Here is a 24,453-nt window from a genome sequence, read left to right on the forward strand (position 1 = left end):
CGACAATCCTTTCAGCAGTTTTGATTGTCCGTTGCAGTCGGAGTTTGTCCTTTTTTGTAGCAGCACCAAACCAGACTGTGATGGAAGAACACAGGACTGATTCGATGACCGCTGTGTAGAACTGTCTCAGCAGCTCCGGTGGCAGGCCATGCTTTCTCAGAAGCCGCAGGAAGTACATCCTCTGCTGGGCCTTTTTGAGGACGGAGTTGATGTTGGTCGCCCACTTCAGGTCCTGGGAGATTGTAATTCCCAGGAACTTGAAGGTCTCGACGGTTGACACAAGGCAGCTGGACAGCGTGAGGGGCAGCTGTGGCGAAGGATGCCTCCTGAAGTCCACGATCATCTCTACAGTCTTGAGCGTGTTCAGCTCCAGGTTGTGTCGGCCGCACCACAGCTCCAGCCGCTCCGCTTCCTGTCGATATGCAGACTCGTCACCGTCCTTGATGAGGCCGATGACAGTGGTGTCATCTGCAAACTTCAGGAGTTTGACAGTCGGGTTCGCTGAGGTGCAGTCGTTCGTGTAGAGAGAGAAGAGCAGCGGAGAGAGGACACAACCTTGGGGCGCCCCAGTGCTGATGCTGCGTGTGGATGAGGTGGCCTCCCCCAGCCTGACCTGCTGTGTCCTGCCCGTCAGAAAGCTGTAGATCCACTGGCAGATGGCAGGTGAGACGCTGAGCTGGAGAAGCTTGGATGAAAGGAGATCAGGGATGATGGTGTTGAACGCTGAGCTGAAGTCCACGAACAGGATCCTCGCGTAGGTCCCTGCACTGTCGAGGTGTTCTAGGATGAAGTGCAGTCCCATGTTGACTGCATCATCCGCAGATCTGTTCGCTTGGTAGGCAAACTGCAGGGGGTCCAGCAGGGGACCTGTGACACTCTTGAGGTGGTCCAGCACAAGACGTTCAAAGGACTTCATGACCACAGATGTCAAAGCGACAGGCCTGTAGTCATTCAGACCCGAGATTGCAGGTTTCTTGGGGACTGGGATGATGGTGGAGCGTTTGAAGCAGGATGGAACTTCGCACATTTCCAGTGATCTGTTGAAGATCTGAGTGAAGACTGGCGCGAGCTGGTCCGCGCAGACTTTGAGGCAGGATGGAGACACGTGGTCCGGGCCTGCCGCTTTGTTAATCTTTTGTTGTTTGAAGATGCGTCTCACATCCTGTTCATGGATGGTTAACGCAGAGGTCAGAGGTGTGATTGTGGTCGCGGGTGCGGCCGGGTTGGTGTGTGGTGTGAAACTGTCCTTTTCAAATCTGCAGTAGAAGGTATTCAAGTCGTTGGCTAGTGTGCTATTGTTCTCAGCTTGGGGGGATCGTCGCTTGTAATTAGTCAGCGACTGGAATGCATGCCAGACTGATTTAGAGTCGTTTGTGCTAAACTGTTTTTCCAACTTTGCTGTATAGATCCTCTTTGCAATGTTAATTTCTTTAGTCAGCTGGTTTCTAGCTCGATTATACAGGGCCCTGTCCCCGCTCTGATATGCGTCCTCCTTAGCTTGGCGAAGCTGCTTAAGTTTAGCAGTGAACCACGGCTTATTGTTGTTGAATGTGCGAAATGATTTGGTTGGAACACAGACCTCTTCACAGAAACTGATATAGGATGTAACAGTGTCCGTATATTCATCCAGGCTGCCAGCTGAATTTTCAAAGACACTCCAGTCTGTGCAGTCTAAGCAGCTTTGAAGTTCCATCTTGGCTTCATTTGTCCACTTTTTGACTGTTTTCACTGTAGGCTTCGCACATTTAAGTTCTTGCCTGTACGTCGGTATTAAGTGAATTAAGCAGTGATCAGACGAGCCCAAGGCTGCACGAGGTATAGCACGGTATGCGTTTTTTACCGTGGTGTAGCAGTGGTCTAAAGTATTATTTTCCCTGGTAGGACAGTCGATGTGCTGCTTGTATTTAGGGAGTTCGTGGTTGAGTTTAGCTTTGTTAAAGTCCCCGAGAATAATGAGGGGTGAGTCGGGGTGTTTTTTTTCAATTTCGTTGATTTGATCGGCGAGCGTTAGCAATGCGGCGTTCGTGTTAGCTTGAGGCGGAATATAGACGGCAGCGAGAATGAATGATGCGAACTCACGTGGGGAGTAGAATGGTTTACAATTTAAGAATAGCGACTCCAAATGCGGGCTGCAGTGTGTGCTGATCACCGTGACGTCCGTACACCATTTTTCGTTGATATAGAGGCATATCCCGCCGCCCTTTGTTTTCCCCGATGATTCCATGTCGCGGTCCGCTCGATGAATGTGGAAACCGGGAAGCATAATGCCGGCATCAGGTACAGCGTCGCAGAGCCAGGTCTCCGTGAAGCACATGGCCGCGGAACGTCCGAAGTCTTTACTTGTCTTTAACAGAAGATGAAGCTCGTCCATTTTGTTGGGTAGGGAGCGTACGTTCGCGAGGTGGATCGACGGGAACGCCAATCTGTGTCCTCTCTTGCGGAGTTTCACCTGAATGCCGGCTCGCTTCCCTCTGTGGCGCCGCTTCCGTCTCCATGCGCCGAAAACCGCGGACGCCGCACCGGTGAGTAACTCGGGGAAAAAACTGAGCGGATATTCGAAAGTTGGTGACAGAAAGTCTGGAGTAGACTCCTTGATGGTTAGCAGGTCTCCCCTTGTGTAAGTGAGTCGTGTAAGGTCTCCAAAGACGGACGAAAAACACAAAAACAAAGACAATACTAGAGAGCGCGTTACCGAGGCGACCACACTGGTAGGCGCCATCTTATCTTATATATATATATATATATATATATATATATATATATATATATATATATATATATATATATATATATATAGATATATATATATATTAGCTGGAATATGCAACAGGGACATAGCTTGAACCCTCAGACAGTTCCACTATAAATTTGAGAACAATAAATCACATGTAAACTCATCTGTAGGTTTCTGTTGTACAATTTATTTAGATTTGTCATCTCGAATTAGAATAAATATATTCTAATTTATTCAAATGTTCCTCAAACATACATAATATATATACTGTATTCCAATTTCTTGGCATTTACCTGTACTTAAGTAAAATACAGATACCACAAAAATCTAATCAAATACAGTACTTTGTTTCTTCCCATCACTATATATGCAGTAAAGGTACAGATATAGAAACAAGAACATCCTGTGAAGATTATAAGATACTTCTCCATGTGAAGCCCTCTGCGCAGCATTAACTGGAGCGCTTAAACACTTTCTAAAGCTGTGGTGTGAAAGTGAATTAATGCTGCTCCACTTCCTCTTTCCTTCATGCCTGGGACCACCTTGAGGGGAGTTCTCTGCATCTTTACTCTCAGGGTGACACAGATGGGCTCTGCCTTATACAACCAGATAACTGCATTATCAAACTATTACAGCTTACAAATTCACAAACCAGCATACACTATCTGTATTTTTCCCCTAGTCATACCACAAATGCTTAATACTTCCAATATCTAAATAAGCTCTGCCACTTAAACATTCAGTTATGTTTTTTTATTTTTGTGTGTGTGTGTGTGTGTGTGTGGGGGGGGGGGGGGGGGGGGGGGGGGGGGGGGGGTACAGCAACAGATAAATATCCCACATTTTTAATTTAAATATTTGGAACTACAGTACTCAGGCATTTCGGCACTCTTTAACAAAGCCCATTTTCCAAATATGTCTTCGAGTCAGCATCCTCTCTTAAACATAACTAACACTCATTACAATGCACCACACCGTTTGTTTTTTCAAGTCAAATAGATATTTACATGCTTGAGTGTGCAAGTAAATGTATATATGTGCTAAAAATCATATTAAGCGATGTTTTTAATGTACAGTAGTGTCTTTATATGATAAAAACACTCACTGCATGCACACTTTAATGTGACACAATAAAGTCTTCCTTTATGCAATTTTTGAGTGTGACAGTGTCATTCAAAACAGACAATTTACTGTACAAGTGTGGAGAGTGACAGAGAGAACTCTTGTGTTGGAGCTCGGGTCTCAAAGGGGGGGAATATTGATTCATTTTCTGTACTGCTTATCGTCACTAGGGTCGCGGGCATGCTGGAGGCCATCCCAGCCATCTTCGGGCAAGAGGCGGGGTACACCCTGAACCGGTCGCCAGCTAATCACAGGGCACATATAAACAAAGAACCGTTCAGACTCACATACACACCTACGGGAAATTTAGAGTCTTCAATTAACCTACCATGCATGTTTTGGGGATGTGGGAGGAAGCCGAAGTACCCTGAGAAAACCCATGCAGGCACGAGGAGAACATGCAAACTCCACACAGGCGAGGCTGGATTTGAACCCGGTCTTCAGAACTGTGAGGCAGATGTGCTAACCAGTCGTCCACCATGCCGCCCTTGCACATATTACATCCATCCATCCATTTTCTGTACCGCTTCTCCTCACGGGTCGTGGGCGTGTTGGAGCCTATCCCAGCTATCTTCGGGCGAGAGGCGGGCACACCCTGAACTGGGTCCTCAGAACTGTGAGGCAGATGTGCTAACAAGTCGTCCAACATGCCGCCCGGGGTGGAATATTTCTGTTAAATTTCCTGAAAGTTTTCAATACATTTCCATAGGATATTAAGATGGGAACTTTTTAAAATAATAAGCATGCACAGAAAATTTAAAAAAACAAATTTAACACCCTTAGAGTTTAAATCAACAATCGCACAGAGTTTATATGTTAACCACTGGTTAAGAGTAAAATCAACACTTTTGAAGGACTTAACATTATCAACACTGTGACAGAGTTACTAAACAACTCCGATAGTGTAAGATATTGACACCATATTGGATGCGTTAACATTATTAACACTATGAAAGTGTTATTTAAAACTCTGATAGTGTAAAATATAGACACCATAAGGGAAGAGTTAACATTATTAACACTGTAAAAGTGTTATTTAACAACACCCTTTGTATAAAAATATTGATTGATATTATGTATATGTGTGTGTGTGTGTGCGTGCGTGTGTGTTTATATATCAGTATATATAATATATATAATATAATAGGAATAATAAATGTTACATAGCTTGTAAGTCATTAGAAGACACTGGTTATGCAGCGAACATGGCCGGAAGATAATTATTCATCATAAAACACACAGTTCTGGTTTCACTAAAGAAAAACGCCTACTAAACACACGCTTATTACAATGTTTGCAGAAACAAAGCGATGCAACTATAGTTGAAGCTTAACATTGCTTCTTTTTGGGCACCACAAAGCATGCTGGGAGTAGCAAGGCTTTCACCATCGTTACAACATATATTGTTCTCATATTACTGCAGTTCACAGCATCAATTCATCATCATTTTAGTAAATTTGAACATAATTTACCATGTGAAAATCCAGGAGTATGAAAATGGCACTGACTCGTCTTTCTACAAACTGAAGAAGCGCAAGTGCAAAGGTGGAGCTTAATTAAATACATCTCTGAAGAGTTAATCTCACACCATGTGATCCACTCTGTGAAATAAACCCTACTCTGGAAACCATTTAAATCTGAATAATTGTTCAATGTTAAAATTATACTTTGGGAGTTAAAATCACCTCCCAAAAATGTAACCCTGAAATTTTAACACTTCAAGTTTTGCTGTGTGAACATAAACATTTCGTTTTGTCATAAGCAGGCATCCAGGCAAAATAATAAAATTAAAAACCATTTATCTTTATCTTCAGTGCTGTTTATACATTGCGAATTACATTTTCTCTCAGCTCCTTTGGAATGCGTGCAACCCTTTCTACAGTGAGGACTAGCGAGCTCCAACTGGCCTGACTGGATCAGAGGAACTGTGATTTGCATCCACATGCTGTGGCTGACCTGCTGGTTTGATTCCACAGAGCATTACATTTTTCAAACGCAGATTGAGACAGCCTCTTGTATGTTTCTCAAGTTCAAAGTGGAGTAGGCTGAAATCTCAAAATGTTTCGGCAGACACAGATGCCAGCACATTGCATGCTGTTTTTTCGTAGTCTGTAAAGGTAAATATAGATTTCTGCAAGCTTCATGTACAGTAGTCACTCATGTTGAAAACTTTGCTTCTATGTTGGGCTACAGAGAGTGTGTGGAGTCACGTGACTGTCCGGCAATGTTTGATTGGTGAAATAGAGTCATGTGTCACTAGTAGAAAATAAACAAATAGATCATGCAAGCAAAAATGAATACATAAAAATACAAGTAGCGAGACGAATGTAGCTCAATTTAACAGAGTAAAAATAGTGTTGCTTTTTAAGAATCAAGTAGAAGTAAAAAGTATATTCCATTAAAACTACTCTGACAATTACAATTTATCCAAAAAGTTACTTTAGTGAATGTAATGGCGTAAACAGTGCAGCGCAGTCACTGATCGTGTAGTGGTGCATTTGCCTGACTTTGGTGCAGGCAGTGTTGGTTCAGTTCCCACTCAGTGACGGTGAAAATGTAAGTGTAAGTGGTTATCCGTGTCTACTGTAGATGTGCCCTGTGACTTACTGGCGACCTTTCGCCCGAAGTTACCTGGGATATGCTCCAGCACCCCGTGACCCTGAACAGGATAAGCAGTACCTTCACCCTGCTGACCTATGACTGCACACCGACATGCAGCTCCAACCTCTTCATGAAGTTTGCAGACGACACAACTGTGGTGGGTCTCATCAACAACGGGGATGAGACAGACTACAGCAGAAAGGTGAGCCGCCTGGCCAGGTGGTGCACGGACAACAATCTCTCCCTGAACGTGGAAAAAAACAAGGAGATTGTTGTGGAATTCAGGAGAGCGAACTCCCAGTATGCTCCCCTGAACATCAACGGTCCTGCGGTGGAGAGAGTGCGCACCACCAAGCTCCTGGGGGTACACATCACAGAGGACCTCTCCTGGACCAGCAACACCTCATCATTGGACAAGAAAGCTCACCAATGTCTCTACTTCCTGCACAAGCTGAGAGAGCCATAGCCCCGACCCCCATCATGTGCTCGTTCTACAGAGGGACCATAGAGAGCATCTTGACCAATTGCATCACTGTGTGGTACGGAGCCTGCACCACATACAGCCGCAAAACTCCATCGCATTGTGAGGGCAGCTGAGATGATCATCGGTACCTCTCTTCCCTCCCTGCAGGACATTTACAGCACCCGCCTCACCCGCAAAGCTCTCCGCATAGCGGGGGATGGCACCCATCCATCTCACAGCCTCTTCAGTCTGCTGCCATCAGGAAGGAGACTCTGCGGGCCAGGACTAGCTGACTCAAAGACAGTTTTATTCATCAGGCTGTCAGGAAACTGAACTCTCTGCCCGCTCTGCCCCGTCTACATCTTCTGTCCTCTGCCCACCTGAAGTCTGACAGTCTGTAGATGCACACACACTCACACACACAAAATACACGCACTAACACACACACACACACACACACTAGACTCAGGGTCGCACCAGCAACTTTGGCAGCATTGGGGTTTTGTCATCTAATTTATAAATGTCTTATTTGCCTTGGTTCTCTGCCCTTGACTATGTTGCATACGTCACCTGACCTTTGATATTTGCACATTCAATTAATACTTTTTTTATACTGTATATACTATAGATTATGTTATTATTTATTTTTATATTTTGGATAAATATAGCGCATTACTACCCACCAGTAGAGCACATAATTAAGAATTACAATGAACTAATACAATTAATAAATACGATAAATCAATTAAGACAGTGTGTATGTGTGCGTGCTTATGTTTAAAACGGAGCCCCTCTGTCACCACATTACACAAACTGCATGAGTAGTGCAGTCGTCAGTTAATACACACGTAATACTGTGCTTAATAATGGATTACCTTTGGCAATAAAGAGGCAAAGTTTACCTCGGAGCGACAGAAGCCACTCCTTCCCAGTGCCGGAAAGAAATTTCCGGCTATTCCCGTGCACGTCCGTGGGGGCGTGCGGTAGCACAAGTGGGGCCCCTCCTCCAGATTGCCATGGTGGGTCGGGTCGAATGAAAACCGCTGGAATGGCCGGAAGCCGTCCTCCATGCTGGCGCGGGTGTGTGGCTAGGGAGGGAGGGGGGGAGTCCAGTCACTCCAGACAGGAGGCGCTGGCAGGACACGGCTTAGTTAGAAGACACTCGAAGTCAAACATACCCGCCTGTGCAAGCCGCTACGCTTCACCAACTATTCTCGTGGTTGTTTATTTGACCACGGCAGCCATTCGGGTCCTCCTGTCGCCGTCGCTGTCGAGGGCGGTGGTGTAGCGCCGCTGGAGTGCTGGGGACGGACCATTGCGATGAGGAACATGCACTGACCGGATTTGAAGTTTACTCCTGTCTGTATCGACGCGTTGGTATTCTTTTAAATAGGTTGAAAATGCCCGTGAAAACCAAATACAACCTGGTGGATGACGGGCATGATTTGAGGATCCCGCTCCACAACGAGGAAGCGTTCCAACATGGAATCAACTTCGAGGCAAAGGTACGCGGCCAAGTGGAAAAAGTAACAAGTTGTTAAGTGTAATAGCACTTCCTCAGCTCGTTTTGCTTTAAAAATAGTGGAAGCCAACTAATACATGTCAAGGCTAAATTGCTGTTTACACAAGCCCCTCAAAAATATGCGCTTGATTGAAGTGATTTTGGGAAATGTTAGCTCTTTCAAAGAGGGATACAGTTTGTGGCGCATATCTAGTTAAGTTTGCCACGAAAACGAGAATAGCCCAAGTTCACTATAAAGTGTTCGACACAATAGTAAATGGAGTTTTTCTTATTTTTTTTATTTTTTTATTATTAACCTGCTCCTTTTCACTTGTTGACAACAGTACATCGGCAGTCTGGATGTGACACGACCGAGCAGTCGAGTGGAGATCGTGGCTGCAATGAGAAGAATAAGGGTAAGTAGACTCAGTCCAACGCCTTTGCTAAAAAGTCTTAGTTTCTTCCAACTCCGCAAATAAGAATGTACAATTGACCGGCATCAGAGCTAGGAGAAACCTGGACCATACTACACTGCAGAGTACCCGCCTAGTGTGCACCAAAGGTTTTGTATTCCAGTGCTTTCTTCCGTTTGTGGCGTATACATCACACCAATTACAAGAAGACAAGCATTATGTATTTGTAAATGTTTGATGCGACGTACTGGACTGGTCTACTCTGTACTGTATATTCAGTAGTTCAACTATTGGTGTAGTTTGTGATGCATCCACTGTATAGTGCAGCGCAAGTGGGATTTTGTATACAGCTCTTGTATTGAATCTCATTATTAGATTGAGAAAGTGTACCTAACAAAGTATCTGATGAGTGTAGTCAATGAATGTTGTGAATAATGAGTTTGATAAAGTGATGGGGAAGACAAACCGTCATGAGAGGTAGTGTTGTGGTTTGGATGAAGATTGTACTGTACTTTTGCGTGCAAATGGGCAGAATTAATACTATATTGGACCTCCTGGTGGCAGGTTGATGTGCTTTCTCATGCACTTCATCACTGTTTTGAGCATTCGTTTGAAGCAGTGCACTGAAGTGCGATCTCCCCTCACCCCCAGCTGTGCAAACTCAAGATTTACAGCTTTTCCCAAAACTACACTTAATGAGTGCATGTGTGTCAGCTTTGCAACATTTGACTTTGCATCGTATAATTGGATTGGTTTCAAGTGGTGTGGAGGAATTTGAGACTCATTTTGATGATATTTTCTGTGATTTGTTGCTGATTTCTTGAAAACACCTTACATAAAACATTACAGATTCCCATGCTCACATATATTCTCCTTGTTTAATCATATCACCCAGTATTGTTTGTGTTTCCAAATGTCAGCAAGTGACTAAAACACGCTGTTTATTGCGTCCAATTCCGATCTAATTAAGTTGGCCTTGTCAGTCTCCAGATATGTGTAGTGTTGTGTTATTGTCTGGTTAAGTACATTTCCAGCACAACAGCCACACTCTTACGCATGTATCTATGCACAATGGGGCAAACGACTCAAAATGTTATTTTCACCTTTTTAGAATAGTGTCCGGCACCTCTGAAGTAGACCTCCCAGTGTGCTGCCATGGCAGCTGTTGTCGACAGGAACAGGAGCTTTGGTTTGGCTCGTCCAGTGTGAAAATGGTCTGACACTGTCCTGACAACACAATAGAAGGAAACCACAGGAATCTAACTTTGGAAGGAAGATACAGTGGAAAGCACTTAACTACTGGAGACATTTGCAGCATTTTATAATCTAGACCTTAACATTGATTTAGGTAACAAATACAAAACAATAAAAAAAAATATCACAGACCTATCAAGTCAGGCAGACCATATATTTTTATATATTTGAATACAATAGTATTTATTTAGGGACAAATGACAAAGGTGTTTTCATACCTTTCTTTAGGGTTGCAAAATTCTGATAATCTTTCCAGCAGGAACTTTCCATGAGATTTTCCAAGCATAAACTGCACACTTGAAAAATTGCAGGTTAGTCTAAACAAGGAACATAGTGTTGTTTTCAATAACATGACTTTCGTTAGAACATCACATTTTATGCGATTTGGATAGAGGTGTAAACCATCACTTTGTCATGATTTGATTCACTGGTCTCATGTTTTAATGTCAAAGATTCAATTTGATTCAGTATCACAGCATCATTTTCTATGTTACCTGATTCTCTATTAATATGGTTTTATTTTGTATGAAGAAAACAAGCAGTCAGATTCAAGCTTTCTTTTCCCACTTTACATGATTAAAAGTTTAACTATGACTTAAAGGGGAACGAAACCCAAGATGTCATTATATTTTAAATGCGCACATTTTCTTTATCAGCTGCTGTTTACTTGAATCTACAAAGTATTTATTCTAAAAAAAATACATTGAAAACATTGTTTCTATTTACTTATGGGGGCTGCCATTTTTACATCTTTTCTTTCTTGTGATAGTCCAAATTTGCGTGACTGTGATGCATATAGAGTTTGAAAATATTCAGCAATGACGAGCTACGTATTCAATATAATTAAATCAACAAAAGGTACATTATAAAACATAATCATAAATGTTATCACGTATTTACCAAGTTGTGAGCATATCTGGATTCCTTATTGCGGACCACTTTCACACCAAGAAGTTGATGTACTCTTCTGGTGTGCAAAGGATCGAATAATTAAATCCATCCCTCTCAACAATCTGTCAGACGATAGTTCAATGGCCTGCTGTATTAGCAGGCAATGCAGTACTGTAGTTTCGAAGGCACTTCGTCTGTAGCTGATAATGATATCGCCTAACATGGCATGCCCCAACATTTGATTAATGATTGTGTTTAATTTTTATTCCACAAATGCAATATTAATCAGTGTACTGTGTTTTGACTAGTTCTGGCATCATTAACATTTTTTGTGTTCTGTTCCCCTTTAAATCATAGAAATATTAAATTAAATAGACCTAGCCAACCCGTGGTGTTAACATGGTCATATTAAAAAAAAAAAAACATACTGCAGTGCTACAATATGTAGTAAATCTAATCTATAAAATAATATGAGAGCAGCAGGCACTTCGTGAAAATGCAAAACACTGTTAGACGAGGTTCAAGAAACAAAATCAACAGAACTGCACACACTGGTTTAAGAGTGGACCTTAGCTCTGGCTGTGATATTACATAATTGTATTAATAGTCAAGGTATTAGATTTTCTGTAAAGTGGTTTCGTGAAGGGATTTTGTGTCATGGCTCCAGCGTCCTCAACGAGTATTGAAACTCGGTGATGTCCACTACAGAATGTAGTTGTAAATCGTTTGTTAAAACCTGGGTTATTTTCTTCCCTTTGCCTGAGTTACATGGGATTGTTGACAGATATAGTGATATAGAATCATAAAGAAGTTGGGATAGGGATAGGAGTAAATAGGTTTTACTTCTTGCTATTCCTTTTCGAATAAGTGTAATTTACCAGATTTTTTTTTAGAAGATTTTATTTTAATCCAGTTTATTTTGTTGTTCTTTTTTGGATGGCATTACATGTTTGAAACAAATAATTCAATTAAACCATCCATCCATTTTCTTCACCGCTTATCATCACTAGGGTCGCACAATCATCCATCCATCCATTTTCTGAGCCGCTTCTCCTCACTAGGGTCGCGGGCGTGCTGGAGCATATCCCAGCTGTCATCGGGCAGGAGGCGGGGTACACCCTGAACTGGTGGCCAGCCAATCGCAGGGCACATACAAACAAACAACCATTCGCACTCACAGTCACACCTACGGGCAATTTTAGAGTCTCCAATTAATGCATGTTTTTGGGATGTAGGAGGAAACCGGAGTGCCCGGAGAAAACCCACGCAGGCACGGGGAGAACATGCAAACTCCACACAGGCGGGGCCGGGGAATGAACCCGGGTCCTCAGAACTGTGAGGCTGACGTTCTAACCAGTCGCCCACCGTGCCGCCGTCGCGCAATCAATCAAAATTAATTATGTCTTAGCTGCGCTGTCCTGCTGTGCATTTTCCTTGGTCAGTGTAGTGTGTAACTCAGGGTGGATCAGCTAACATGAATCCTTAAGTTGTTAAGATGGTATTTGCAACATTTAATTTTTGTGCGACAGGCTTTAGACCATGTGTGAGGTATCCAGGTTGTGCTTCCTTGTGTGTTCGTCAGCAAAATGTGTCTAGGTATCCAATTTTATAAAGTTTGTCGTGTCTTTAAAGTGGACATATTTTGCCAAACCAACTTTTTTAAGTAGTTAGGATGTAAAATGTTATCTCTATGGTGCCTCTTGTAAACGTGAAATATGAATTAAAATCGCCCACGCATTCCTGAGCTTCAGATGTTTCAGGTGATTAAGAATCTATGTCACTAGCAAAGATCTTCCTTTTTCGCTTCGAGCCAGCACTGTCCACATAAACGTGTGCTCTCACAAGTGGGTCTTCTACACGGAGGCAACCAATCAGAGAAAAAGGGGCGGTCTTAGCCAAATATGCACAAAGCCGATACAAAACTAGGTCAAACAGAAGTACCGTAATTTCTCGTGTATAATGCGTATTTTTTACCCCAAAAAATTGTAAAAAGTCAATAGTGCGCATTATACATAGGTATAGGAGAAAATGAAAAGAGTTACACATTTTATAAATGTATGCTGCCATCTAAAGGTTATGAAAAAGCGGCACACTTTCATTCCAAAATTCCACCGCCACCTAGAGGTTATGAGAAAAGTGTACACTTTCATTCTAATATGCCACCGCCACCTAGTGGTTATGGAAAAATGTGTAGCTTACACTTCCATTCCAATATGACAGGGGTACGTATGACTGCATATAGAAGTGGATATTTATTTGGATTTAATTCCGTTAGATAGTGTCAATCTTTAATATGGTATATCCTCACTAAGGTCGCGGGCATGCTGGAGCCTAACCCAACTATCTTCGGGCGAGAGGCGGTGTAGACCCTGAACTGGTCGCCAGCCATGTCACAGGGCACATATAAACAAACAACCATTTGCACCTTTGCAATTTAGAGTCTTCAATCAACCTACCACGCATGTTTTTGGGATGTGGCAGGAAACCGGAGTACCCGGAGAACACCCACGCAGGCAAGCGGAGAACATGCAAACTCCACACAGGCGGGGCTGGGATTAGAACCCCGGTCCTCAGAACTGTGAGGCAGATGTGCTAACCAGTCTTTCACCATGCCGCCTAAATATACTGTATCATGAAAAATTCCCAGAAACCTATTTACCAAAAATGCTCAGCCCCTTTGCACCTCTACCTTTCACTGAGCTGGTTAATTGTTATGCTGCATGACCATTGCCATAATTGCATAATATAATAATATTGTTGAATAACAAATATACTGGTAAATCCCGCCATTCGTAATATAAAGAAGAGTTAAAACTATATTACCAGTACTTGCTTGCATAGTTTAAAAAGATGGTTAGCTTAAGTCAAAGCTTATGCTATGTTTACAACTATGTTCCTGGCAGCCCCTGCAATCACGTTTCAGGCCATCATTGACAAAACATGATGGATGTGAAACAATGTGGGGGGATAGGATGGGAAATCATCATCTCACGATCCTGCCATGTTTTGTGTGCGTTTTGTCCCGTTTTGCCACGTTTTGTTACCGGTCTCATAGCAAGCTTGGGTGTATGGTAGCCATTTGATCGCATTCAGTCACGACGCATTCTTGCATGTGACAGCTTGCGGGCCCGGCGCGATACAGCGCGTACCGGCCTAATATGGTCTGATACGGTGTGCAATGTCTGGGAGGGGCTATGGCCACAAATGTGCTCCCAAGTTGCCTAGCATCCACGTTTGATCCATAGAACGCCTTGACAGAATGTCAGAAATGGGTTAAACCTTGATCAGCACATGACAAATGTGAGGGACTGCATCAGAATATGTTGGGCGAGGAAGGAATGTACTGGCATCAGTGGTTCACTGCGGGCTGAACTGTAGTGCACCTTTGAACCTCCAGGACTCAGGAGTCTTTAGCCCACAGTCTGTTCAGAATACCGTGATACCTGTGAGACTTGAATACGGAGACCAACATATCAAGGTGCACTACGTTTCGGGCAAACAGGTCTGCTGTGTCCGCTGGGAATATTATGTACAGTAAACATAGCATACTGTAAGCTCCAGTTTCCTGGGTAGTTCATTGTCAGGAGCAGTTTTCAAAGCATTCTTCATTTTTCAAACGTTTTATTTCTTTGTGCAAACAAGAGCTGTGATCATCATAACTGATTTTGGATACTGCTCATACTATTTCCTTAACACAAACCTATGAGTGCAAATTGTCCTCAGTACTGAATTCGTGGCCATTTCCTCAGTGTTTTTGTTTTTTAACATGTGGTCAAGTCAAGTTTTTCTGTGTAGCCCTTAATCACGAAAGAGTCTCAAAGGGCTTCACAGGCCCATAGTTGGCTATGATTAAAGACATCCCCCAATCAGGCAAGGAAAAACTGAAAACCCCATTTAGGGGTGGGGTGGTTGAGGGTGGGATGACCTGGCAGAATGACACCGAAAATGTTAGATTTATTTATTTATTTATATTTGTTTTCATGCTTGAGGCTATTCCTGTAAAACAGGTAGAGATTGTGCTGTGCAATTCATTTTTTTGTAGACACCCATGAGAGGCCTCGCTAAGTGAATTAACAACAACCTTTGTAGAAGTCAAGATCAAGGGCCAGGCAGTGAAAACAAACCCTCTGAATCATGTCACAGAACAAGATGATTGGATTTTTTTTATCTGTCTTTTGGTGTGTAATGGCCTGTATTGCTTGACACCCAAATAGACGTTGGTTATGTATGCACAAGAGACTAACATAAAAATCCTCTGCAAGATTTATATCTGACTTGTATTTGTGCACAGTCAGTCAAAGCTATATTGGTAACCTGGCAACCTATCCCTGTTTGGTGTCATTGTTCACCTGTGAGCTGGTTGGTGATTTAAAAAAGCAAAAAACAAATAAAAACTAATGCTATTGCAAAGCAGGAAACGGCTACTTAGCTGTGTTGTGCCTTCAGTCCTATAATATCTAGTGACATTTCAGCAACTATAAATAAAAAACAATGAAAGTTTTTGTATAATGATTGATGCTTGTTTCCAGAGCATATGGTCTATCAGTTGTGGGGGAAAAAACCCTAGGGTTCAGGTGGTGAACCTCCCTTCCTGTTGAAAAATCAGGGGAATTTGTTTTGTTGTATCCTTGTGTTGATTAATCCTCAATGGTTGTTCCCAAGAAACTACAAGTGGTCTATGAATAACTTTGAAATGATTATGTGCAACACAAATTATACATTTCAGGGTTGGCTCTCTTAACCAATGTGGCTAAAGAGTATAAAAATCTCCTAGCCACATTTGTGTGTAGTTAGCCACAACATCACGATTCATCAAACCTTTAGCCACACTTAGTCAGTCACTGGAAAGCTTTTAACAATGTGGGCCCAATTAAAACTACCTAGTCATCCACCAGGACTAGGGCTGAGCGATTTAGGAAAATCCTCTAATTGCAATGTTTTTTTGTTTTGTTTGTTTTTAAAGCAAATATTGTGATTGTGATTTAGCATGTGATTTTTCGGGGGGAGGTTTGTTCTCTTCACCATTATTCACTAAACACATGAAATAAATTATAGTATGACCAACACAACATTGGACCATGTTGGGAAGGTCGTCGTTACCATGAAGGCTACGGCTTTATAAATGTATGCTGCCATCTAGATGTTATGAAAAAACGTATGTGTATAATGATTGATGCTTGCAAATTGCTTGCAGCATTGGATACAGCCTACAGATAAACAACTCTTTCATGTAGGCCAGGCCTAAATGTTATGATGAATTGATAATGAAGAACACATCTTTATTTTACTATTGAATTGAAAAAACAAAAACCTTCCATCACAGTAAAATATTGACTTCATGCTTTGTAAAAATGTAATACTTTATAATGATGCTCTTGTCAGTAGCAGTAACGCTCCTGTCAGCGTCAGCCGAGTATAGAGCTAGTGGGGAGTGACAAGAGTAACACTTTTCATCACCAAGATCTAAGTGTAAAAGCGGTTCAAATGGTAAAATATATTACCATAATTTCTTGTGTATAATGCGCACCCCCCCCAAAAATTGGCAGTCAATAGTGCGCATTATACATCAGTATAGGGGAAAATAAAAAACAAACTTTCACATTTTATAAATGTATTCCGTAATCTAGAGGTGATGAAAAAGCTGTACACTTTCATTCTAGTATGACACCGCCACCTAGAGGTAATGAAAAAAGTGTGCCTACACTTTCATTCCAATGAGACGGGTACATATGACTGCATATACAGTGGGTACGGAAAGTATTCAGACCCCCTTAAAATTTTAACTCTTTGTTATATTGCAGCCATTTGCTAAAATCAATTAAGTTATTTTTTTCCCTCATTAATGTACACACAGCACCCCATATTGACAAAAAAAAAACAGTATTGTTGACATTTCTGCAGATTTATTAAAAAAGAAAAACTGAAATATCACACAGCCAATAAGTATTCAGACCCTTTGCTCAGTATTAAGTAGAAGCACCCTTTTGAGCTAATACAGCCATGAGTCATTTTGGGAATGATACAAGTTTTTCACACCTGGATTTGGGGATCCTCTGCCATTCCTCCTTGCAGATCCTCTCCAGTTCTGTCAGTTTGGATGGTGAACGTTGGTGGACAGCCATTTTCAGGTCTCTCCAGAGATGCTCAATTGGGTTTAAGTCAGGGCTCTGGCTGGGCCATTCAAGAACAGTCATGGAGTTGTTCTGAAGCCACTCCTTTGTTATTTTAGCTGTGTGCTTAGGGTCTTGTTGGAAGGTGAACCTTCGGCCCAGTCTGAGGTCCTGAGCACTCTGGAGAAGGTTTTCGTCCAGGATATCCCTGTACTTGGCCACATTCATCTTTCCTTCGATTGCAACCAGTCGTCCTGTCCCTGCAGCTGAAAAACACCCCCACAGCATGATACTGCCCCCACCGTGCTTCACTGTTGGGACTGTATTGGACAGGCGATGAGCAGTGCCTGATTTTCTCCACACATACCGCTTAGAATTAAGGCCAAAAAGTTCTATCTTGGTCTCATCACACCAGTCTTATTCCTTGCCATCTTGGAGTCCTTCAGGTGTTTTTTAGCAAACTCTATGAGAGCTTTCATGTGTCTTGCACTGAGGAGAGGCTTCCGCCTGGCCACTCTGCCATAACGCCCCGACTGGTGGAGGGGTGCAGTGATGGTTGACTTTCTCCCACCTCCCGACTGCATCTCTGGAGCTCAGCCACAGTGATCTTTGGGTTCTTCTTTATCTCTCTCACAAAGACTCTTCTCCCCCAACTGCTCAGTTTGGCCGGACGGCCAGCTGTAGGAAGGGTTCTGATCGTCCTAAACGTCTTCCATTTAATTTTCTCTGACATGCACTGTGAACTGTAAGGTCTTATATAGACAGGTGTGTGGCTTTCCTAATCAAGTCCAATCAGTATAATCAAACAGAGCTGGACTTAAATGAAGGTGTAGAACCATCTCAAGGATGATCAGAAGAAATGGACAGCACCCGAGTGTCACAGCAAAGATTCTGAATACTTATGGCTGTGTGATATTTCAGTTTTTCTTTTTTTATTTATCTGCAAAGATTTCAACAATTCTGTTTTTTTGGAGACATTAGACGACTCACTTCCACAAGGGGAGACAAGCTAAACATCAAAGAGGCTACTCCGGACTTTCTTTCACCAAATTTCGCAAATCCGCTCAGTCCCCCCCCCCCCCTTCCACAAACCAACCACCCACAAACAGGAAGTGAGACGCATCTTCAAACAACAAAGATTAACAAGGCGGCATCCAAGTGAAGCTCCACAAGAGAGGATACAGATTAGTGTTTCCGTCGATCCACCTCGCGAATCTACGCTCCCTACCCAACAAAATGGACGAGCTTCATCTTCTGATAAAGACCAGTAAAGACTTCGGATGTTCCGCCGCCATGTGCTTTACGGAGACTTGGCTTTGTGAGGCTGTCCCCGATGGCGCCGTCTTGCTTCCCGGCTTCCATCTTCACCGGGAAGACCACGACATGGAATCATCGGGGAAAACAAAAGGCGGCGGGATATGCTTTTATATCAACGAAAAATGGTGTACGGACCTTATGGAGCTCAGCACACACTGCAACCCGCATTTAGAGTCGCTGTTTCTGAACTGTAAGCCGTTCTACTCAACTTGTGAGTTCGCATCTCTCATTCTCGCTGGTGTCTACATTCCGCCTCAAGCTAACACGAACGCCGCACTGCTAATGCTCGCCGAACAAGTAACGAAATTGAAAAAAAACACCCGGACTCACCCCTCATTATTCTCGGGGACTTTAACAAAGCTAAACTCAACCACGAACTCCCTAAATACAAGCAGCACATCGACTGTCCTACCAGGGAAAATAACATTTTATACCACTGCGATACTACTTCAAATAACGCATACCGTGCCATACCTCGTGCAGCACTGGGCTTGTCTGATCACTGCTTAATTCACTTAATACCAACATACAGGCAAGAACTTAAATGCACGAAGCCTACAGCAAAAACAGTGAAAAAGTGGACCAATGAAGCAAAGCTAGAAATTCAATGCTGTTTAAACTGCACAGACTGGCGTGTCTTTGAAAATTCAGCTGGCAGTCTGGATGAATATACGGGCACTGTCACATCGTATATTAGTTTCTGTGACGATGTGTGTGTACCAACAAAATCATTTCGTACATTCAATAACAACAAACCGTGGTTCACTGCCAAACTTAACAACTTCGCCAAGCTAAGGAGGGCGCATATCAGAGCGGAGACAGGGCCCTGTATAATCGCACTAGGAACCAGATGACTAAAGAAATTAACATTGCAAAGAGAAACTATGCAGCAAAGTTGGAAAAACAGTTTAGCCCTAACGACTCTAAATCAGTCTGGGATGCATTCCAATCACTAACCAATTACAAGCGACGATCACCCCAAGCTGAGAACAATAGCACACTAGCCAACGACTTGAATACCTTCTACTGCAGATTTGAAAAGGACACTTTCACACCCCACACCCACCAGCCACACCACCGACCACAATCACACCTCTGACTTCTGCGTTAACCATCCACGAACAGGATGTGAGACGCATCTTCAAACAACAAAGATTAACAAAGCGGCAGGCCCAGACCTTGTGTCCCCATCCTGCCTCAAACTCTGCGCGGACGAGCTTGCTCCAGTCTTCACACAGATCTTCAATAGATCTCTGGAACTGCGTGAAGTACCATCCTGTTTTAAACGCTCCACCATCATTCCATTCCCCAAGAAACAATCTTGGGTCTAAATGACTACAGGCCTGTCGCCTTGACATCTGAGGTCATGAAGTCCTTTGAACGTCTCGTGCTGGACCTTCTCAAGACCGTCACAGTTCCCCTGCTGGACCCCCTGCAGTTGGCCTACCGAGCAAACAGGTCTGCATCTGTGCAGTCAACACGGGACTGCACGTCATCATATAACATCTCGGCAGTGCAGGGACCTACGCGAGGATCCCGTTCGTGGACTTCAACTCAGCGTTCAACACCATCATCCCTGAACTCCTTCCCTCCAAGCTTCTCCAACTCAGCGTCTCGCCTGCCATCTGCCAGTGGATTTACAGCTTTCTGACGGGCAGGACACAGCAGGTCAGGCTGGGGGAGGCCACCTTATCCGCACGCAGCATCAGCACTGGGGCACCCCAAGGTTGTGTCCTCTCTCCGCTGCTCTTCTCTCTCTACACGAATGACTGCACCTCAACGCACCCGGCTGTCAAACTCCTGAAGTTTGCAGAGGACACCACTGTCATCGGCCTCATCATAGACTGTGACGAGTCTGCATATCGACAGGAAGTGGAGCGGCTGGAGCTGTGGTGCGGCCGACGCAACCTGGAGCTGAACACGTATAAGACTGTAGAGATCATCGTGGACTTCAGGAGGCATCCTTCGCCACAGCTGCCCCTCACGCTGTCCAGCTGCCTTGTGTCAACCGTCGAGACCTTCAAGTTCCTGGGAATTACAGTCTCTCAGGACCTGAAGTGGGCGATCGACATCAACTCGGTTCTCAAAAAAGCCCAGCAGAAGATGTACTTCCTGCGGCTTCTGAAGAAGCACGGCCTGCCACCGGAGCTGCTGAGGCAGTTCTACACAGCGGTCATCGAATCAGTCCGGTGTTCTTCCATCACAGTCTGGTTTGGTGCTGCTACAAAAAAGGACAAACTCCGACTGCAACGGACAGTCAAAACTGCTTAAAAGATTGTCGGTACCCCCCTTCCAGCCCTTGAGGACTTGCACGCTGCCAGAACTAAGACAAGAGCGCGCAAAATCCTCTTTGACCCTCCCCATCCCGGTCACCAGCTCTTCCAGCTCCTTCCCTCAGGTAGGCACTACCGATCAATGCAAACTAGAACTAGCAGACATTCCAACAGCTGTTTCCCTCTTTCTATCAGCTTCTTAAACAGCTAACCTACATTTCCATTGCAACATGTTGCCATTTTTTTGTCTTGAGTTTGTTGTCACATTTCTGTGGGTCCAATTATACATTACTCGTGCACTCACTGTTGTAGTCTCACCACGCTGCACTATTTGCATATCTGTTGTTGGCCAATACTGGCCACTCATGCCGGAGTAGCATCTGCACCATTTGCACACTGACTGAGGAGTATCTGCAACATTTGCACAATCGACATTGTCCCAGATTATCGCGCTACTAGTCACTTTAAATTCCATACACTCCTTGAAGTCTCTGCGCCGTTTGCACAATGGTCATTGCACCAGACTATGGCTACATTAGTCATTCAAACTGTTGTAAGTGCTCGAGGACTTGCATCTTTTTGCACAATTGTACCAAAAAATAAATAAATAATAAAATAAAAAAATATTGTACCGGTGACTGTTTTTCCTCAATGTCTTTATGTCTCAAAAGTGTTCTGTGCCAATTGACTGTCTGTTGTCATACTAGAGCAGCTCCAATTACCGGAGACAAATTCCTTGTGTGTTTTTTTTATACATACTTGGCAAATAAAGATGATTCTGATAATTCGCCGATCCGATCAATTACATCATTGATCGGCTCTCCAAAAGACATTTACTCCGCGTCACCATCGTGTACAGTATATTTGAAACCAAAGGCTAGTTAATTTTTAGCCTTATCGTGTGTCTTTTGACTTAGTACTGTAAATATCTGACAACCAATAAAGTTATTTAAAAAAAAAACACATCGGCGGTGTGGGACAGACAACATGTTTGAGACAGACAACTTAATGCGTGGAACAGTCAGACTACAAGACAAATTTGCTCTTTCACTATTGCACTATGTCAGATCAGTATTTTTGGGGCCAATCAGCGAGTTTCAAAACCAATAACTGATCACCGATCCGATCACAAGATTGAGCAATGTGTCTATTTAAATGACTTGTTCATTTAAATTTATATTATATTATGTGATATTTATATTATATGAAATTTTTATTTGTACTAATTTACATTGATATACTTGTGTACTGTATACTGAGTATCTTCAAAAGTATTCTCTAGTCCAGTGATTCTTAACCAGTGTGCCGTGGCACATTAGTGTGCCATGAGCAATCTTCAGGTGTGCCATGGGAAATTATCAAATTTTAACTGCTCTTAACTGCTCAAAAAAATTATTCAGTTACAAGAAATAATGTATATTGGTTCCTCTATTTATGCTAGTGAGGCATAGTGACAGAAGAACAAATACGAACATACAGTAATTAATATATCCACTTTTTGTGGCATTTTTGTTTGTTGGTGTGCTGTGAGATTTTTCAATTGTAAAATATGTTCCTTGGCTCCATAAAGGTTGGAAATCACTGCTCTAGTCAGGTCATGTATTCTAATCAGTCAGGTCAAACCAACATTAGCCGTATTGTATTAAAAGTACGTGAACGTACCTCAAGCAAACCTTAAACGAACGTCCTCTCCCGATCACCGGTGACCACCACCACGTTTTTCCCCATTTTGTTTTTATAATACAGTCGGCTCGATCCACTCTTGTTGTCGTTGCCACGGTAACGAGTGTATCTGGTCGCATTTGAGTTGACAAGATAAAGCCCAATGATTGTAAAACAATGGGATGCGGTGGTATCGGAATACAATATTTTATTGCAGTAGTCTGAAAATCGTGAAAGAGCAAATTTGCCTTGTAGTCTGATCGCGCATTACTTGTTGTCTGTCCCACAACGCCGTGATGTTTTTGTTTTTTAAATAACTTTATTGGCTGTCAGATATTTACAGTTCTATGTCAAAAGACAGGTGACAAGGCTAACAATAAACTAGCTTTTGGATTCACATATACTGTCCACTACGGCAATGCGGAGTAAATGTGTTTTGCGGAGCCGATCAATGACATCATTGATCGGATCGGCGAATTATGACATTTAAGGCGATCTGCTGATCACCATAAAATGCTAAATATTGGCAGATAAGGCTAAATAATGTATCTTTGTTCATCTATTTATGCCAGTGAGGCATAGTGACAGACAGAACAAATGAATGGTCTTCTATTAGATGGCAGGAAGTACATACAGTAATTAATGTATCCACGTTTTGTGACATTTCTGTTTGTTGGTGTGCTGTGAGCTTTTTCAATTGTAAAATATGTGGCTTCACTCCAGAAAGGTTGGAAAAGAACTGCTCTAGTCAGATCATGTATTCTAATCAGGTCACATTTGAGATCAGCATAAAATGCTAATTATCGGCTGATACCGATCAGGCCGATCAGATCGGTGTAAAGTCTAGTTAGGATATCTGCCTCACAGTTCTGAGGACCCGGGTTCAAATCCGGCCTCGCCTCTGTGGAGTTTGCTTTTTCTCCCCGTGCCTGTGTGGGTTTTCTCCGGGTACTCTGGTTTCCTTCCACATCCCAAAAACATGCACGGCAGGTTAATTGAAGACTCTAAATTGTCCGTAGGTATGAATGTGAGTGTGAATGGTTGTTTGTTTATATGTGCCCTGCGATTGGTTGGCAACCAGTTCAGGTTGTACCCTGCCTCCTGCCTGCTGTTAGCTGGGATAGGCTCCAGCATACCCATGACCCTAGTGAGGATAAGCGGTACAGAAAATAGATGGATGGATGGATGAATGGATACGCTTGCCCAATCGGGAATGTGCTATGTTTTGTTAGCTTGCCCGTGACTATTTTTGACTTGCCATGGGCAATCGGGAATCGGTAAACTTCGAGCGCTGAAGTGGATGATAAAAGCATCTCAGATATTCTGACATTTATACTGAAAAAAGTCTAGCTACTTTCTTTGTTTCTTCTCTAGGTTTCTGCTTCCAACACCTCTGACTCATTTCTTCCAAAACTGCCTTATTCTCATTTTTTAGTTTTTATCCTACTCCTCTGCACCTTTCAATCTTCTGTCACCCTAATCTGTCTTTGTCCCCCTTTCCCCTCCTTTTCATCTAGAATTGCTCCTTGTTCCTCTCCCTACTTTGGATTTTTCCATCCCATTCCTATCTTTAGCCTTCCCGTCTTTGCATCATGATGTAACCCAACCCCCCCCCCCCGACCCCAGCCACCACAGTTTCAATTGTTTTTCATTTGCTTATCCCCCATACATGCTTCCTATCTGCATGTTTGCTATTGCTCAGCCGTCACCTCAGTGACTTTCCTGCCTACACTAGGGCTTGGCGTTGATCGGTTTACAGGCTGTAATATAATGACACTTCAAAATAGAATATTATGTCCAATAAATATTGTCAATAAAGTTAATTCTTTTTCTTTAAGTATTGGAAATATTCTTAATTTTTTAGGTCATGGGACAATATTTTTTAGATGCAAAAACAGCAGAAGCAGCAGTAGTTACTCACTTGATAACAATAGCTAATTTTATTTTATTGATATGGTCAGACATTTGTGCTGTTCCAGTTGGGAATAATCTTTCCCACAGGATTCTATGGTCACTTTCTGACCTTGAAAAATGAAGAGGAAAAAAAATAAATCAAATATTAAAATGGAACAAATTTCCTGTGATCCACACATGGATACATGACCAGCATTC

The 24,453-nt window shown here is 42.8% G+C and overlaps 1 protein-coding gene across 3 annotated transcripts in view; it reads left to right on the plus strand.

The window, feature by feature from the left end:
* The first annotated feature begins 8,004 nt into the window (after positions 1-8,004).
* The window catches only part of LOC133481211 (carboxyl-terminal PDZ ligand of neuronal nitric oxide synthase protein-like), a 139,816-nt gene continuing 123,367 nt past the window's right edge, over positions 8,005-24,453 (plus strand). For 2 of the 3 annotated variants that reach the window (XM_061780312.1, XM_061780314.1), the window contains exons 1-2: positions 8,005-8,425; positions 8,766-8,837. In XM_061780312.1, the coding sequence (XP_061636296.1) occupies positions 8,321-8,425; positions 8,766-8,837 (177 nt within the window). In that variant the 5' untranslated portion in view covers positions 8,005-8,320. The remainder of the gene's footprint in view (positions 8,426-8,765; positions 8,838-24,453) is intronic. The other variant, XM_061780313.1, reaches the window with a different exon arrangement.

The sequence above is a fragment of the Phyllopteryx taeniolatus genome, chromosome 7 (genome assembly GCF_024500385.1).
Source record: "Phyllopteryx taeniolatus isolate TA_2022b chromosome 7, UOR_Ptae_1.2, whole genome shotgun sequence".
Lineage (NCBI taxonomy): Eukaryota > Metazoa > Chordata > Actinopteri > Syngnathiformes > Syngnathidae > Phyllopteryx > Phyllopteryx taeniolatus.